The 20,033-nt window shown below is 36.4% G+C and overlaps 1 protein-coding gene across 1 annotated transcript in view; it reads right to left on the reverse strand.

Moving 5' to 3' along the window:
• CDK17 (cyclin dependent kinase 17) overlaps window positions 1-20,033 on the reverse strand; it is a 57,131-nt gene that overhangs the window by 16,010 nt on the left and 21,088 nt on the right. The window contains exons 3-5 of the mRNA XM_085321325.1: window positions 19,567-19,700; window positions 4,609-4,734; window positions 528-584 (exon numbers count right to left, since the gene is read on the reverse strand). Coding sequence (XP_085177451.1) covers window positions 528-584; window positions 4,609-4,734; window positions 19,567-19,700 — 317 coding nt within the window. The remainder of the gene's footprint in view (window positions 1-527; window positions 585-4,608; window positions 4,735-19,566; window positions 19,701-20,033) is intronic.

A 20,033-nucleotide genomic window follows, 5' to 3' on the forward strand; every position in this document is an offset into this window, starting at 1 on the left:
AAAGAAGAAAAAAAAAAAAGATGTATTTAGAAATATAAATAGTGCAGATCGAGAACTAACAGCAATATTCACAGCCAACATATTGATCAGCCCTGCTTTCTTCTGCAGTGCTTGGTGCATCCCACCCTGCTGCTCCTCTTCCATTTTTGAATCCACTGGCCAATTTAAACAAACTGGATAGGCCCTACAGCTGCATCTTCCCAACCCCCTCTCCAAATTCTACAGTTTCTCTGAAAATTGGTGGCTAGATGGAGGGGAGAAAGCCCAAGTACTGCCCTCCCAGAAGGAAACACAAACATAACTCTTCCTCAGCTCAGAGGTTGTGTTCTTCCATGTTATATATATGCACAGAGCATTTGTGTGGCTGTGACATTGTTACACATAGAMGGTATGTTTGGTTTCCTGAAAAGAAGAGAAATTCAATAGGTATCTCAAAGTACGTAGATATTTKCATTTGACATAAATAAAACTATACATAAAGCTTCATCATCAAAGCAGTAATCGTTTCAAAAGAAAGCTATACGCACCTCTCCAAGCTTTTCTAACTTGATATAGGTTTCCATTTTTCCAAATCCAATTTCTGACTGTAATAAAAACAAATATTAAATTGAGCACTAAATATTAAACTGATCACTGAAATTAGTGACAATTTATCAGCAAGCTAAATTTTGTTTCAGAAAAATACCTCATAGTACTAGATCAAATACCGCAACATTTCATTGTTTTAAAAACGATTTAGACATTATAAATGTCCCCCAAACCCAAGCCAAATGCTCAGACTGTTAGTCTGTCTTTTGAAAGGGCTGACTATGAACTGAATTACACTTAGAACAAAACGGACTTTATCCCACCTCCTACTTAAATCTTCTCCACTCTTCTGATTTGATTAATACTAATGAGGTTGCTATAGCCTACAGCCATCTCAACCTGTTCCATTCTTTCTCTTGCTTAKGATATCCATATGCTGCTGCTTCTCTGAAAACAATTTTCATTATTTATTTTCTTTCTGTAAAATTCTCTAACACATTTCTAGAAGATCTCAGCTCCAGGTATCTTCTTCCATTCTGACCTCTCAATGCCTCTTTAGTCTAAAACTCTGCCAGTAAAATCCTTATACATCATTCTGCTCTGTGACATCTTTAAATCCCTCCACAAAGTTCAGCTTTCTCTCAATGATTTAAGTTTCATAGTCCATGCCTTCAAGTTTCTGCATACTAGGGTAGTTCTTTTTCCAGTCGCTGACTTTGCCTCTGCCACAAGTCAGGAAGCACTGTCTGCTGTGTCTTCATCAAACACCTTCTTCTGAAGATGGTCTGCAAGACCACTATTCTTTTCCTACTGAAATCCACAGTTACTCAGGTATTTTGCCTCTTACAATTATTTTCATGTAAGAATATTCTCAATTACATTACACCTTCATATTGGTCTTACAGTAGAAAGAATGCTGAAAGCAGACATTTAAAATATGCCAGTTTTGAGACTGATTTACAAAGTGCTTGCAGCCTGTACACTGTCAAAATCCAAAGACTTCAGGGGGTTTTGCTTTACTGACAACTAAATATACAGGAAGACAAAAAAAGCCAGGTATTTTCCTTAGGATCATTCCTTCCTTTGACTTCCAATCATACCCAATTAGTATTTTTTCCTAGGAAAACACACTTTCACACTTGACTGGCTTCAGCATCTACTTCCACAAGTCAAAATATGCTGATCTGTTCTTAAAATCCTATGGATATTAAAGGTGTGTACAATTTCATTGTGTTTAACATTTAATATGTAAACACTCTTGTCTGTGATTTGATAGTAATACGGAGATACAMCAACAGAAGCCAGATAAAGGCTTCKGTTGATTTGCAAAACATATGCATGCAATTACATCTGAATTAAATGTAAGAGCTTGTCTATAAACACATTATGACAAATCTATGATAAAAAGGGCAGATATTCTTGTTAATACAGTATTAAAAATAATTCTGCTTTATTAAATTAGTGTTAAGATTGCCACGTTTTAGAACTGCCTAAGGATACTTTGGCACCAAGCAGCTTTAAGAGCTTGGTGAAGCCAGGCTGTTTACTCCCAGATACTGACAAAGTTGGTATTCTGACAACCTTTTAACTCTGGTGAGATTTTAAGCATATCACTGATATAGTTACAGTGCTAGTAAAAATATAAAGTTTTAAAGTGTATTTCAAAGTACTTAACACACAGTACTTAACCTAATCTTAAAGTGAATTTAGATGGTATTAGAAATAAAAAGATATGCTTGTGAGTTCAGAGGAGAAACAGAACGAGAACTTGTAACCATTGGTCTTGTTTTTGCCAGACAGTATGGAGTATAATTATTAAAAACATCATTTATTAGAATGCTTGTTATTGGTTCATCAAGAGTAATAAAGTTAGTATCTTCTTTAGACTATAAAATCCTAAAATATTTCTTACTTATAGAAGGCAGGTATGCTTTAAGACCTGCCTGCATATATGCTTTGACATCACTATCACATTTTAATTGACCACCATTCAAAAGAAAAACTAGTTTTTAGACTCCTCAAACCAAGTAAAGTTTCATTTTTCTTTCAAAATCATTTCTGAACAATTTGGGTTGTTTTTCTGCAATACATATCTGGCCATCCTGACTTACACAGAAACCTTAATACATCTTTTTATAGTCTCTTATTTCTAAGAGCTGATGCGTAAGAGATGCATACATTCTGCTGCACATGTAGTACTGTATCTGTACACACAAAATACACAATTACTGTAAAAAGTTTTTTTTTTTTTTGGTTATATTTCAAAGAAATACACCAGATCTAAAATATCACAAGTCCTCATTTGGAACTTCTTAGTGTTTTTTTTGCTTTAATTTCTACTAAGCCTTGAAAAGAAACAGGCTTTCAAAGCAGAGCACAACATTCATATATTGTAATTACTAGTCTGCTAGTAATTTTTCAGTCACAACCCAACAATGAGTTCGATTTTGTTTTTTATTTTAAGGTTAGTTGGAAATAACTCAAGAATAATGCAGTAAATGCATGCCTGCATGCCACAGCACTACTGGCAGGTCTTTTTTTGGACTTTTAAGCCCTGAAAGCATTTCTAAAAGGCAAAACAGAACAATCTTGTGACAGGAAGTTGATTTTGTACATGGACTACATTCATTAGAGGGCACTGTTTTTCTTTCTTTCTTCTAAAATATAAAGAGGCGAGTACTTCAACTACACTCATTTAGGGCCCACTGTTAAATGAGCAAGGGAGTTTAAACACACAGGAAACTTTCCACCCCCCAAACATTGTAATTCCAGCACTGAAAAGGTTATTCTGAAAAGGTTACTTAACACATCRGAGCTCAAAAAGAAAAGTTCCAAGAAATATATTCTTCAAATCAGTGCTAAATCAATAATTCAAATAAGTGGTTAACGATCTACAAAATTCTGAAACAAATATTTAAGCTTGCTACTTTATTATTACTACTTTCAGTATTTTAATCCAATCTTCTATTCTTTTAGTACTGTTCATGCAAAAGGTAACATGCAAATCAGAGCTTCAGTCTGGAACTATTGCTTATTCAGGGGAAAAATACATGACAAAACTCATAACCATTGATTTGTTATAAACATTATTAATTCAGAAAGACTAAAACAAGGATATTTCACAGTTAATTAATTCTGTATATATGCTTTCCTATTTATTTTTTCAGCAAATAAGCCATTAAATTAATCAAACAAAAAACATAGTGCACTTTTACTAATATACTTTCCAGTTTTTCTATACAAAGCAATGAAATCCCAGCAGTTAATTTGCTCAGAAAGKCAGTAATGGTCTAGAGAGTCTTTAAAGTGTGGATTAACTTTAGGAAAGATGATAGACCAGTTATAACTGGAATTTGATGATTTTTGTGAAAAGACCACCAAAGCATTTCTTAGACAACTTCAGATGTTCAAATCTAAAAGAAGAGTCCTGAATTTCTAGTATTTATATTGTAATTAGAAACATAAGAATTTTCCCCCTCCTGTCTACAAGGCAAGATTTGCCTTTAAAAGGCACCAAATAAATTGCTATATATATGAATTAATTAACTAATATCCTTAGGAATTCAAATACACTTTAAAAAAAATTCCCCAGACTACCATTACAATGGCAAACTAACTGTTAGAAAGAAAATTGTTATCAAATACAAACAGAAAAAGGATGAAGAATGCCTTTCAGATTATGCTGATTTAGGGACCTCCTACTATAGCACACAGAAGCTGCAGCCTTGGTCTAAGAMTATGCAGACTGACCTTTTCTCAGACAGATCATCCCTGCTCTAAAGAGCTTATGAATCTAAGTCTGCACTTTCGGAGTTCAGTTTTGCCACTGATTTCAGTGGACCACGACTCCTCACTGGGAAATGAGAGGGCTAAGTGTGAAGAAGCGAAAGGAAAGAAAAGGTGACATTCTTCAATGGATTTTGGCAGGTGCTCAGTATACACTGAAAGTGCTCTATCTTTCAGGACATAAAAGCCCAGGGGCAAGTGAAGATGAACCCTGTACGCTATAGAGACATCTGCATTAAACTGAAACCTGAGACAGAAGAGGTCGATTTTGCAAGGCAGATCCATTAGACTTACTAGTGATGCTCTACGAGAGCGTCGACTCATTGGCTGATCAAATGGCGGGCTGTTAATCTGCAACTTTTCAAGATAGCCATCAGGTATCCTGATGTCAGCAGGCAGTGACAAACGCTTGTTCAGATCCTGAAGTAAACAGTGTGAAAAACAGAAGGGTCAAGTAAACTCAAAAAAATAGTATTTTTTTTTTTGTTTCAGTATCTGTAGCATTATTAATATAGTGCTACTGTTTAAAATTGAAATATTTGTATGAATGAAAAGTAATGTTAGAGAAATGTTTGTTTTTTAAAAATACATTATATACCACTTACCAAATTATTTAAATAATAGGCTCAGAAAATTCAGCATCTTAYGAAATCATTGTATTAACAGGAGGAATGAAATATTATGATTAATTACACTGARGATAAACATACTGAATTTACTTGAATACTAATAGATAACTTGAACACAGAAAATTGAGAAATCAGAAGCTGGTAAATATACTTCTTCTCACATAACAATTAAATCAGAATAATAAGARAGCTCCACTGTTCAAAATGTATCACCCTCTCCTCCTCTGACTATTAAAAGTTGTAAAGTTGCTTCATCTCCMATTTTGTCAGTCTTACAAACAGAATCATTTCATTAATAGAACTAAACTATTAAAAATGTTAATACTTTTATTTCAAACTCTTTAGGACCTTCAGAAAAACAATCTGAAATTAACATAAATGCCATTTTTCCTAAATCAGACTCTGCAAGTTTTCATCAGCAAATTTTTCAGCAATACGTATCATCTCTAAGACAAGAGGGAAGAAAAYGACTTCACCTTTCAGGAAACTTGAAACAAAATGTAATTTTGTGGGGCTGCACATTCTCACCATTTTTATATTTTTAGTTTGTTTTTAATCTCAAACATGTCAGAAAATGAAATACCAAATATTCTCTTCAAGTGGCCAGTAGACATCACAGAGCTACATGGACAGTATACCCAGATTCATAACAACGGAACGTAAATGCTAAAACAAAGGACTTGTTGTTCAGCAAAGGTAGTTAATCCAAGTCAYGCTCAAATTGTACAACCCATCTACACATATCTTACCCCAAAATTAATGGAACATCTCTGGAACCACCTCAGTTTTTGCACTTATCTCCAGCAGAAGAGAAGACAGCTGGCAGACCCCAGATTTCACCAGTAATGTCCTGATGGCAGCAGGGATGCTCTTGATGTTACTACTCTCTCTAATCTATCATCTCAARCTTTGATTTCTGGGCATCCTAAACTAATCTAAATGCTGGCAGCTACATTCCCATGCCGTCCCCCACCCGTCCTGGCCATGTGTTTCTACTCCTGTCTTTGCAGCAGCTCTAACTATTTCAGCATGCTAAATCACTGGGAAACTATCTCACACAGAGCGCATAGCTTCCTGCCAGCTTTCTGCTCTGAACAGGTTCAGTGTAAGGTCAGACACGCTTGGAGCGGGAACGACCAAGAGCACAGGGCACATGGGCTGAACAGGCAGCAGGGCAATCCCAGGAAGCCAGCTGCTACACTGGCTTAGGCTGTCATAGACCTGCATCATCAGACTTTTCAGGACTTGAGAACTTGGTGGACAACTTGGCAAGCTTTCAGTGTTGACAACGTATCTGAACTATGTATACATATGAACTGGTCAAGTGCCTGAAACAACAGCTGAGCAAAAAATATTAYTTTAAAGTATATTAAAAAGAACAAATCAAATCCAGCAATTAATTGAGCTTCTGGTAAGATGGAAATGGTAATATACATGTCCACTCCCCAAATGATGGGGGTACACATGCTATCCACTATCACTGCTGGGTACAGACAGAAATTCTTGAACTGATGCCACCGAAGCTTGAACTTCTGGCAATGGACTCTCCTGTTTTTTTTTTTTTTTTTCTTCACTCCTCATATTTGCTTAAGTACAGACAGTAAAACCTGTTAGCTTGCCCTCTGCAGCCCAGCATCAGGTTCTCTGCCTAAGTGGAGAAATCAGTGCCTGTATTTTGTACAGAATTCTTAAATTGGAACCACAGCCTCTAAACAAAAGCTGCACTGTTGACGTACAGACTGAAGAACACAGAATGACAGCTTTGATCACCATTTTGAAGATCAATTAAAAGAAAACAAAAAGATCCCTCAGTTTTGGCAGCTTCCTATTTCTTTACTCATTTTCAGCTTCTGCATTTCAGTTTTCAAATCATTGGCAATTTTAAAACTGCCTGTGTGGTTTTGGGGAGAGTGGAGGAACTCATTAATTGCAACAAAAGCTAGTAGTAACTCCTTCCTTAAAACAGTTTTTGCCATTACAGAATTCACCTTTCTTCTTTTTGGAAAGCTCTGCTAATGCAACAGGCAACCCAAATTCAGTACAGTTAGACTGGTCTGAAGGGAGAAATACCTTCCCCCTACCCCAGTGGGCTTCAGATTATTAAAAAAAAAAAAATCAAATCTCATGACTCCCCCCCCCCATTATTTAGTGCATTATTCAGAAAATCCAGGGGGTAGCACATCAAAACAAATGAACTCAAAGGAAGGAGCTCCCTATTTCCTMAGGGAAGCAGCTGGACCCCCATACTGCAGTGGCAATTCCTAGGAACTGTAGGGACAAGACTGAGATGGCAGAAGGATGACATCCAACAGTCAGGCAATATCTTGATTTTCTTCCATTCCTCAAGAACATTAAGTAAAGTGGAAATTTGCCAAATGTTGACRTGGTTGGTCATATCTCAGAGCTCATTCTTCACCTTCTCTTCTTGCACAGCACTTGTCCTTCAGGCAAAACGGCGCTGCTTCACACCCAGCCCTGCTGCCTCGAAGAAGCATTTCCGAGCCCAGGAAGTTGAACAGTAGGTAGAAAGTAGAAAGTGAAAGCAGCCTTAACGTCTCATGATAGCCCCCAAACCGTAAAGGATTTGCTGATTTTGGAGTCCAGGAAGCAAAAGTACAAAACTACTGGTGGAGGTTACTGTACGAACCGGAGATAGCAATATTTTAGGTACAAGAGAATATATAAAGAAGAGCTTCTAAAAATTAGATCAATTTAAGATTTTAATTTAATTAAGCTGTGATTTGCTGTACGTTGCGCCCCACAAAACATAACATAACTCTGTTATGCCTGAATATAAGTACTTACTGACAGCAAAGGCCAAACACTGACTGGGACACACACACACMCCAACACAACCTACCTCATACAACTCCCAGCCCCCTCCCCACCATGTGTTTCTTTAAAACGCAGGCACTACCTCACAACCTGAGGGGAAAATGGGAAGAGGATATCTTTTTCAGGATCATATCACCTGTTTTTAAATATAATTTCTATACTGACCCCTGTACATAATGCACAATACTTAACAGTTACCAGTCTTCCCCCAYCCTCTAATGAATGCTTAGTGCTGGTAGCTTAAAACTCTTGTCATATTGTAAATAAAATGAAAACACTACCTGTTCTCTGTAACTTCAGAGCTCAAGAAAGTCTCTTTTCTGTGAGGAAAACCCAATGAACGACTTAACGGAAACTACAGCAGCGGATACTTTGTACGGGCTTTTTCCCCTCTGCACCTACACTACCATTCTACTTGTAACACTCAGGCACCCGTGGTTGTGTAGCAAGGCTTACAAAACCACCATCACTTAAAAAAAAATATATATATATATATATATATATATATTTTGAAGTTTTTACCTACCACAGTCAGAAATGACACTGATGTTCCAAAGTATATATAAGGTTACTTACATGAACTCTGCTGCTGTTATTAGCCTTTATCTAACTGCTTAAAAATGGCAAAATTAAAGAAAAGTTTTTAGACTGTACACCGAAATATCTGAAAGGCAGGAATTACTGTATTTTATTTGTCTGTGCCACCTTACTTCCACCCAGTTTTTGCAATAAATAAAGCAACTACCTCATGGAAAAAAAAAAGTAATCAGAATTAAATACCACACAGCAACACGAAAGGGGATTCATTAAAAGTACATGACAAATAGATACAGTGCTTCCTAGCAGCTAGGGAGCAAAATTGGAAACTAAAATTACATCAGTTTGACACAGCTGCAAACCCCAGTAATTTAACAGAGATTATATTAAAAAGAAAAACAAAAAAGAACCTCTTATCATACACCAACCAGTTTTGAACCTGGAGCACTCCAAGGCAAGGTAGTCTGTTGATACTCAGGCAACCTGATTAACCGTCAGCAGCAAAAGACCATAAAAACTTCCACAAAAGGTAAAGTATGTGCTGTGCAGTAAAGCTGACGGGGGAAAATTAGCCCATTTCTTTGCTGGCGGTAAAGCCTCTTTATGGAGGGGAGAGGCAGGCCAAGYGCAAGCCTCGGCGCGGAGAGCCTGGACTTGCACGTCCGCCACGGTCCCCATCTTCCCTCCTCCCCCTGTGCCTGCAGCGGCTCCCGGACGCTCTCCTCGCAGGCTTGCTCCTGCTACCTCGGCGGCACCAAACCCCTGCTCCCTTGAATGCTGCCGTTCATGGTTACGCCGGCACGATGCCAAACTGCTCTAGGGGAACGCGAGCAGCAGGAGGAAATGGCCATTTTTTCAAGATTTTTCTAATTCTCTTAAGCCTCTGTGGAATTCCATGAAACGACGCTGAAGGACGCGGCTCTGGAGAGAGGACTTTGTCCAGCCTAATTTCAATGGCCAATTGAAACTAATGAAGCATTGCTCAAGAGAAAGACCACAAGACACCATTTATAATGGAAATTATTAGGCAACTTAAACATGCAGGCTGCTACAAGATCCTACTATGATGTTGTTTAAAATAGTAATAAGGAAGTATATACAAAATTAATGACAGGATTACTTTCACTATGCTCTTTAATTTTTGATACGTAAGATCCTGAACTTGCCAATATTATACAGTTAAATATCCTATTTTAGCAAAGAAATCAGTTTTGCATCCCTACGATTCTTTTAAAATTTTGCTTCTTTTTTAAGTTAGAAAATGAAGAATAATTCCCTAAATTATTTTATGTATTAGTTTTTAAACACAACAGATGGGCTGTTAAACTACATACACATTCCCTTGTCTACAACAAGGGAATCTGAGTGCGTTTCTTCACACCTGTAAAAAACAAAGGTTTACTGAAATGCAAAACCTTAGTTTTCAGGGATGTAAAATATATCATGTAAAACATACCATCCATTAGAAAACTAAAGCAATGGTATTTTTCTGTATGTACTTTAGACCTCATCTGGAAAAGTAAGTTTAATTTGTGAAAATGTTCTTGTGAATTCATAACATTATTCAGTTTGACTCTTTCATGGTTATCTTTAGGGTCAGCTTGCCACAAAATAAATCATAATGCTCAGTAAATGTAGTATTGTTAAAAGTTCAAATGCCTACAATTAACTATGTTGCTTAATGAGCTACTTTTTGATCCACCCCCAAATCATATTCTGCAGCATACATTCAAGCATCAGCTGCTTCRCTAGGTAACCAGAAAGCTCAGGTGGTATTTCCTCCCTTCTGCATTTTAAAAATACATTTTTCTCTCCTCATGTATAATGCTTAATCTCGCTTTATCAGTGGCAGAGAAATGTATACTAGTTTCATAACTTGGTTGAAATCACAATAACATTTGTTCCACTCTGCCTGATAGGAGATAAAAATGCAAGCACTTGTGACTCTAATATCAGGCTCGCGTCTATGGAGATAAAATATCCCCACTTGTCCCAGTCTTTACTATTTATTTCTAATATTAGTTACAGCAAATGCTCTGAAAAGAGCAACACTCTGTCAAGCCACTTCTTTGGTCTGGCTAGTACCCAACAGGCCTGTTGTAACTTCTCATGTATATTTTATCTATTACAGACTACTCTGGGGCACGAGAAGCTTGGCTAGGTTTTCCAGCTTAAATCTTGCAYGTTTTGTGAGCCAAGTAATTTAACATCGTAAGTAAATAAATACGGCTTCCAAACCAAAATACCAAACAGCTCCTGTTGCTTCACATATATATGCTTCACCTTCTGGTACCCTTCTGGACATCCCCAAATACTGTTACAAATATCAGCATTTTCACTTGCCATTAACAATAATCCCTTTAACAAGGGTTTAGCACTAGAATTTTGTTACCACATTTTGCTTTCACATTCAGTTCTCTGAAGTGACTTCACTTCTTTTCTACCTATCGAAGTCTGCTCTCTTGATCTCCCTAACACAAACCTACCAGATACTCCTCTTTCCATCTGGTTGCCTTGGCCCACACAATATTCTTCAGTACCATGGCATGAGACTTTCTGAAAAGTCTAATTCCTGTTTAATAGAGCAATTTTAACTGCTCTCTGAAATCTTATCAAATATTTTTTCCCACAGAATGTACCTATTCTTATCATCTCTAAAAGGAGCACTGTTCACTTTTCAAGCATCAAATCCAGTATTAATAACAACTTCTGGTYACGTTCCTTAATTCACCATTTATATTTTGCCAAAATGCACTACACACTTCAGTAAATCCATGTGTAAAATAAAGATACTTACTCTAATACAACGTTTGAACTCTACAGGTTAAATATACTATAAAAAAGGCAATTTCAAATATGCACACTTTTAAGTCTGTCTTCTGATGACAAAAGTCACTGACACATATAACATATATTTAGATAATAAATGCTAATGTTYTGCGCAAAATAGAGTATCAATAATCAAAAATAATTAAAAAAAAATAAATAACCAGAAAACTGCTCTAATGAAGAATTTCTTGAGGCATTCTTGCATTCAGTTCCCACTACGCTAAAATAGCRGCATCTCAAGTCGGAAAGAAGAAAAACTGGGACTACTTTCATTTTTATCATTCACTAAYGTGCTGATTTGCAGACCACTGCTTTCTTCCTGTAGTAACAACAATAAACCTTTTCCTTTATCTATTGGACTGCAAATGCCACCATTTTTTTTTTAACTGCAAGACTGTTTCTTTCAGAGTATTGCTGCACTCGTAACTGCAGTGAGGGAAAAAAAAAATCAGAGTTTCTGCCAGTGAGGTAGTAGGAGGTGAAAAGAAAAGCAATCCTATAGCACCAAGAGAACAGTCAGAAAAATCAGAAGGAAAAGTCATGATATATCATCTGACGATAGCATCAACCTCAATTCATTACTCCTTCCGTGTCAGATTTGCTAGCCTGTGTCTGAACCAAGTAGCTGACAGTTTCCAAAAATGGCAGTCCCTTGCCTCCGGCCACGCGTTCCCCACACCTCCTCGGAGGAGAACGCGCTCGCTCGGAGCCGATGACTCAGTGATGTGGTTTCAGAAACTCAACCGGCAGAAAACTACGCCTACGAAGCAACGTGAGTAATTATCTACTGATGCACGTCCAGGAGCCAGGGGACGAAGGAGGCTGGCTCTTCCAGGAGCAGCTAGCCAGGGGACTAGTGCAACTGTACCGCAAAGCTGCATCGTCGTATGCCAGTCCTTACTGCTTTGCTTCTTCAGTTCGTTGACAACAGCTGCATTTCCAGACCACCACTACTAGTAGTATATGCCAGCAGACAACAAGCTAGGGCCCTACTTCCCCCTGAAACTTAAGCTCATCTTTTAAGAGGTACTATTTTTCAATACCATCACCAAAGTTTTGTAACATCATCATTAAGAAAAATAACTGCCAAGTCTGAAGTCATCAGTTTGACAGCCTGAATAGTCCACTATAGCTCAAATGAAAACAATTTGCTCTCTTCTGTAAGCATCGACTTGAATTAGCTTTCTCACTGGTTTTAGCAAACACCAGAGAGATGTGTCAGCTGCAACCACAAGCTGTTCCYTAGTAAGTCATAGTGCTTTTGTTCACTGAAGAATGCTTAATGAGATCTCAAAAGCTACATCTCAGCCCTCTATGCAACACAGCTCAACTCCATGGCATGCTTACCATAGAAAAAAGAAATTCTATACTTTCTTCACATATTTTAAATAAAAATGTKTATTATGTGTTACTTAATATGCAAAGAAAATAAACTGAAAAACATTTGCATATGCCAAGGAGAACTTAACACAGGCACATACAACCTTAAATGCATGTACTTACTGTACCGTTTTCCTATCAGATACCATGTGGAGTTGTTTTCTGAAGGCTGCTCTATCAAATTTCAGTGCATTTTTCTCAAATGACAAAGCATAGTTAAAGCCAGCTGGATCCTCTAAAGAATTCTGACATATTACAAGGTTGCTAGAGGCAAAAGCAAAGAGAAAAAGACAACTCCAAATCACAGAACGTATTTATAGAGAATTCTGTTGTTTGATTATAGCACTGCAGACTTGGAGACCTTCAAAGTATGAAGCAAAATACAAGCTCATACATCCACCATAAGAAATCTATACAACCTCAGCATCCTGCTTTTTTCACATCCTTTTAAACCTGTCTCGATGACTTTAACCAAATCCACTATTTTAACAGCTGACATCAGTTACCTATGCCAGTTTTCCTATTATGTATTTAAAACCAAAGTGTGCATGTCTGTKTGTGTGCTTAAATGTAACATGAGATGACAAATAGCTTACTAAGATATCTTTCCGTAGTTATCTCTAACTTTSCATATAAAGTGTCCTAAACCTTAAAGACATGAAAAGCCATCAGGAATGAAACCTCCTGATTATGTCTGTAACAAAAATAATAAATTTAAAGTACCACCATTTGTTGTGGAGCTATAGAGAGCGAGCATGTGAACAAATAACACAAGCAGTCTATACTTTAAAAAAATATCTGAAATAGGCTAACATTTAGCTCCACAGYATACTGAGGACAGCAACTGTTTTAAGAGATTCTGAAATTTATAAAGACAAATCAAAAAAGAAAGAAAAAGTAACCAGAAAGGAACTAAAAGGAATTAGAAAAGAAAAAACATTTATCTAATTCCAGGCTTCAAGAAATGCTCARTGCTAAAAGCATGGCTCACACTGTAAGGCTCATCTTACAGCATGTCCATGCCCAAGTGACAGGTGTGACTATAATTTCATTATGATGCAGAAAATGTTTTTTTTTTCTTCTCCTGCAGAATGGTTTGTACCTGAATATTGTATTTTTCTTCTGTACCCAAATGTTATGTTTTTATTTTACTGAAAACATTAGATCACAATGAATCAATTACCATTCTCTTAAATTTGAGGAAAGCATCAAAGAACCCTTTCTTCTATTACAAGTAGTACTGAAAATATAATTTTAAGATCCAGCTGCAAAAGATCACTGCCRCCTATCACTCCATAAATCCAGGTTGTTCTTTAGTCAGTCTGCCAATGTGCAATGCAATTCAAGAAAGYATCAGTTTCAAGTATTTATTTTGATAATAAATAAAGGTGACTTGAATTGTGTTTCATCATTACAAAAAATTATTAAAGGTGTGGAATTCATTAATCAATTAGATCATGTGATTTCTTTTTCTCAATATACTAGTCAAAAGAAACACTCAAAATATTTTCAGAAATTTTGTCATAAGGCCCACAACCTCCAACTGCAACAAAACTGCTTTCCCATTAYGGATACAGGGGTGCTAGAAAAAAAATGAGGAGTTAAATGTAATCAGTGAAACATGGGTATTATTATGAATTCAAAGCCTTAATCTCTATTCTGGCACTAGCAATCACATTTTCCTGGTACACCTATTACATCAATCAACAAAGCAAGGACTTTACTGCCAGGAATTTAAGAAACATATCACCAACAGCTACAGCCACTTAAATAAATAATTAAAAAAATAGTAATTATATACATACATATATAATGTATATATGTGTGTATATATATGTGCGTGTGTGTGTATATATACACACACACACGCACATATATATTTATATATATATATATATATATATATAAGCAAAAAAATCCAGAGGCACTAACAGCTACCTTTGGTTTTATTTACTTCATCACAATAAAAAATGGTGACCATGAACCAGATTCTAATTTGAAGGCTACGATCAGAAAGTCTCAGCACTATGTCTGCTTCAATCTCAATAAATTTTGCAGGTTTTTCTCCGAAGCAGGTACATTTGSCTAGCTGGATCAACGACAATTGTTTTATTTGATCCATGTCAGCCAAGACTGCTGAAGTATTCATAATTTTGCTAAATGGGTGGAACTCGCCAAAAACCACATTTCCCATCTATATTCTCTTTCTTGTTCTGAAGGTACCCGGTACAACACATGTCTGAATGTGAGATCATGTCATACAGGTTTTAAGCTCGAGAGAGAAATACCATGGCCAAACCTGCAGCTCACCCTCCCAGGGGAAGATTACTCTCAATAGTGATGTAGTAGGTGCAGTCTGATCTGGAACAAGCTCCTGTCACTAATGTGACAGTCAGATGGTAAGAGCCATTTCTCAGGAGGAAGTATCTGGGAAACAGGCTGGTGAACTGTGAGCTATGGCCCGATGCCAGTTCACGTACGAAGACAGCTCACAGACCTTGGACTTCTGGGAAGGAAAAACAGATGTTCCAATTTACACAGACTGTATCTCCCTATTTTTTATCCACTACAGTTCTTAGTGAAGCATTCAGTATTCAGTGCATGGTCACAAGACCTCCAATGAGCACTTATTACTTGCAACGTATTTATATTAATGTATTACTGTCCATGTCTTCTTTTCAACAAATCCAAGTGAAAATGTTTTAAGCTGTAAAGTAACTCCATGATCTGGAGAAGCGTGTTTCTCATTATACGATAAGAGGATCTACACTTAAAATACATATACCATATATGTATTTATTCTTAGGCTACATTGTTTATCAAAGCATATTTATGTAATCATTCCTTTCAAGTGCCAGAAGCAATTTTACTGATTCACTAAATGATCATTAGTGTTAATATTATATTACAAACATTTTAATTAAACAAGAACTGCTGTTGGGAGCCAAGTTCCTCGCACAATAGATGTTTGCAGCTACTGTCAATATAGTTGCTGAATGAGAACATATCATATGAGTTTTAAAAGAAAAACAAGTGCTTTATGGACCATCTATAGCCTGCGAATTGCAGGTAAAACAAATTTAATCGATCTAGACAATACCATGACATTCAAGTATGTTCTTTGTCTTCTCCACGCATATACCAGCAGGACTGATAATTTGGGAAGAATCTAACCCCACAACTGCAGTGCCGTTAAATGCAGAAGCAAAAGCCTATTATCTTCCTGCTTATACCAACCATGCTGGCCCAAATTTGGTGTCATTTGAGAGGATAACAGACTGAAAGTCGGTATCTCGATAGCTGCCTCTGTGGATGGAAAATTTTCACCCCAAATCATTGTGCACTACAGAACAAGAGTCTCGCTGCAGTATAAGTTCTTATCTAAAACGCGTCACATTTAGGTTATACAGAAGTATGACGATTTCCTGTCTAAAGTGGGTTAACTTAAGATTATGAAATTTCAGCTTTCTATTGCTATAAAGATTCCACCAGAACTAGGAGGGGGGAAATGCAGCTTCTAGTTGTGTCTGCATTGTGCATTTTGCACTTCTCTAGCTTTCAGCATGTCTGTGTGAGAAAATTTTGGAAAGATTCAGGTTTATTTCTCAACAAAATATTTCAAATGCTCTGGATAAGAAAAGCTGTCTGCTCTTCAAGAATGTTAAAACCTTATTTGTAGCTCTGATTTAATTAACAATTACAGAAAAGAGATTCATTGTACGATATACTGCAGTGCAGACTGACACTAAGGATCAAGAACTACTRCAGTATGAAAGAAGGGATAAGGACTTCTGATATTGGAGTTTGAAATGTATCATATTCACAGTCTCTTCATGCTCTGATCAAAGGAAAAACTGTCACAGCTGGCCAAGTGCCTCTCTCACGGCTATGCTTGCTCAACTACATACCATTCAAATCTCTAACAATTTTACATAAAATGAGTTTGCTGATATACATTTTGAGCCAAAATGTATATTCTGAAGTACAAAACATCCCCAGAATATTAATATTCAGGATTAGTAATTATACATGTTTTTAGCAAGAATATAAAAAAATTTTTTTTGATGGGTGGCTAATTTGCCTATAAATAGTCTATAGAATCCTAAAGGAAGTTCAAGTGAAGCATGAAAAACTTGGTTACACCTAAAAGTCTTAAAAGTAAAAAGGGCTATTCCAAGTTCTCCGCTTTATCTGATTAGTGGCCTTAAAAAAAAAAAACAGGACTTTTTTCAAATCAGTACAGAGAAACAAACAAGCCATATATGTAAAGAAATTATGCATAAGTATTACAAATACAATGAACATCATTCAAATTAAACAAAAAAAATGATATACTCTTAGGAAGACAGGCATGTTCACTTTATTAGAAAACAGAGGAAAGGAACACTGGTTTATTAAGTTTATCCAACTTCTTATAGGGTTTCAATCATATATATTTGCAATGGATTTGAAGTATCATTAATGACTTCAGCAGACGAGAGCAAATAAAGATCACACACATACTAATTGACTCCAAACTATACATACAGCATATAGCTATAACTCATCCTAAATGAACTAATAGGCAATACTGCCTAAGGTGACACAAGGATGCCTAGTGATGACAGATCCCCACACATCCACAAAGAAAAACTGAAGTGATAAAAAATTTTTTTTCCTTTCCTTCATATTATCAAATTACTACCACTGAATCAGCCAGCTCCATGGCACAAACCACCCAAGCCAGACAAGTAAGATTTGGTACAACAAACAAAATTTTTATTCGGTTTCCTTGAAGGCCAAGGAAGCAAGCAATGCCATTCCAGGAACAGCAAAGCTTGTAAAACACTGTTTTCTACAGATTTCCTTGAGATTGAGCTAATATGTGGCTACTGTGACATTTAATAAAGGCTGCATCTTTTCTAGCAATGGACACATTAATAGTTTCTCCTGATTCAGAGTTTTTTCCCTCAGAAATTAACAGAAAATTAATGAGGTTTCTACTCATGTGACTGAAAATGTCCCACGAGAAGAATGTAAGGAGGGAAAAACAGGCAGACAGTGTAATCCTTTAAACCCTTCTCTTAGGATGCCAGCTAAAGTGGATGTTATAGTGGAAAGATTATAACTAGAAAGACATTTTGACTAAAGCTACAAAGATAGTTTTAGTTCTTTTCCTCTGACATACACAAACAGGTTAAAAAAAGGAACAAAAAATGCTATACATCACTTCCATGTAGTGAAACTTATGTCAACTAAAAATATTTATCAAAGATATCATTCTTAAAAGTCAGAAGTGAGAGCGTTTTCAAACGGTAGCTCAAAACCTTATTTTGAAAGTCATCATGTCAATACTGAAGCAATCTGGGAGAAAAATTACAGTTCACATAGACTGTACAAGAATAGCTGCCAAACTGCTGGGCTCTCATTGGTAAAGCCCGAGCAATGAAGAAATAACAGTAATTTCAAACGCCAGAAACAAGCACTTGAAAATTAACACTGGGCAAACAGAACTTAAATAAAAGAATTCCCCATAGCCTCTGCAACAGCAATCTTAAAACTGCTTTACAATGTAAACAGCCCACTGAAAAGCTGCTTTTACTAGATACCTTCTAAAAAATTACACAGGAATGTCCCACATTCGGATGAATRCTTCCCCTACATTTAATGCTTTTTTTCCCCTGAATTCTTTCCTAGTTCCCTTCAGAGTTTCATGAACTGAAAACCTAATCTAAAAGGTCTCAAGCCTGGCTCACAGCCCACTCCGGAAGACTTGACACATTTTCATTTCAGTTTGTTAATTTCAGTATCTACCATTAACTTCCTTATTTCTTTCCTGCTCTACACGCATGTTTGAAAATGCAGAGAAAACAGGTAATGAGCAAAAAGTGAGCAAGTCTTTTAAATCATTCCCTTGATGGGTCTGAGTTTCTCTAGGACACATTCTGATGTGCGAGTTATGAAGATGTTTTTTTAATTTAAACATCCTGCAAATATCAACAGATCCAAGTCAATAGTCCAACAGGCTTTAGTTCAAACCTGAGATAAAGACACAAATTTAGGCAGTTTGACAGCAAAACCACCAGGTGTTAGAAAAGGTATGAATAATTAATACAATTAATTCCTGAATTCTTGGAATCATACCAGCATTACATGCTTGGAATCTTGGAATTACAAGCATAACGGAACTCCTCACAGACCAAAAGTTTTTGGCATTCACTTTCTACTGTAACTTATCCAGATCTGTTTCCCAAATCCTGTATTTGATCTCATACATTAAATAAATTTTAAAATCTTACAAAGTGCACATTGCTGTACGTGTTATAATGCAACAATACAAAATTTTACATGCTAGTACAGTAGCATGCAAGAGCTTCAATATAACTTTTGTATACTCTAGAAACAGGGAAGTGTTCTGTTTTTCTTTGCCAAGGGAAATGACAACAAAGCAAGCACAAGGGTGGTTAGTATTCGTAATGAGACTCATAAATAAAGGAAATTATGTGCACAGTTATTCATAAGGTACTTTTCCTCCTTTTGTTTATCATCCTGTAAAGTTCCGTTCATTAAAAAACAGGAAGAGAGGGAAAGGCTGAAGCAGTCAGGACCATCTCTTCTGTAGCATTTGTTTTACAAAGATTAGAAGGCAGTTTTATATGAAAATATCTAAATCTACATCTTGAAAATATCCTGTGAGTTGCACACAGAATATGAAGCAAAKATACTCTTGACTAAATTCTCCAGTGCCTATAACAATTCTTGCAAAAGTCTTCTACCAAACACATACTATAAACACTAAAGCTATGCTTTTAAAATTCTTCCTAAAAATTGAAGTTTCAAATCAGAACAGATCATAAACCAGGCAGAATAATTATTGGATTTGTGTGCGACAAACGGAAACAAATGCAAACAGAAGCAATAGTATTATAATGCTCTCCACACTAAATATATGTCAGCCTGTTTAAAGTTAATTGAGAGGAAGACAACCAGTTATACAGAACAATTAAAGCAATCCCCAAATCTCTTGTCAATTTAACTGTTCCTTATGTGAAAAGTGAATTACCTCCATAGAGATTCGCCTGTGTATCCGGTTTCTGAGACAAACACCTGTGGGAGACTGAACTTCATCAGATGATGTTCCAGAAGCTTGGTCACTTTCCCCATCTGACCCCATTTTCAGATTTTCATGAACAATATCTAACAAAAAAAAATTTTTGAAGTGAATCAATCAGTATTCCACTAAACATCTCTCTCACACATGCAGAGAACAACTGTATCTCTACTATGCAGTGCTTTTTTTWAATTCCTATAAGTCATCTTCCCTCCAGGTCGTGAGTTGCTGAACTCCCTAATCACATCTTCTCTTTTTGCTGCTCCTGGATCAAGAAACCTGTGTTTGCAAAGGAAAACTGAGACTCACGGAAAAAATATAAAATAGTATGGAGAATATTTAAGATTTTCAAGTTAGGCCACCTGATGTTAAGACACTTAAACCTATCTTCAGAAAGCTTAAAAAAAGAAAATCGTAAA

The sequence above is a fragment of the Rhea americana genome, unplaced genomic scaffold (genome assembly GCF_003343005.1).
Source record: "Rhea americana isolate MKP2758 unplaced genomic scaffold, rheAme1 scaffold_69, whole genome shotgun sequence".
Taxonomy (NCBI): domain Eukaryota; kingdom Metazoa; phylum Chordata; class Aves; order Rheiformes; family Rheidae; genus Rhea; species Rhea americana.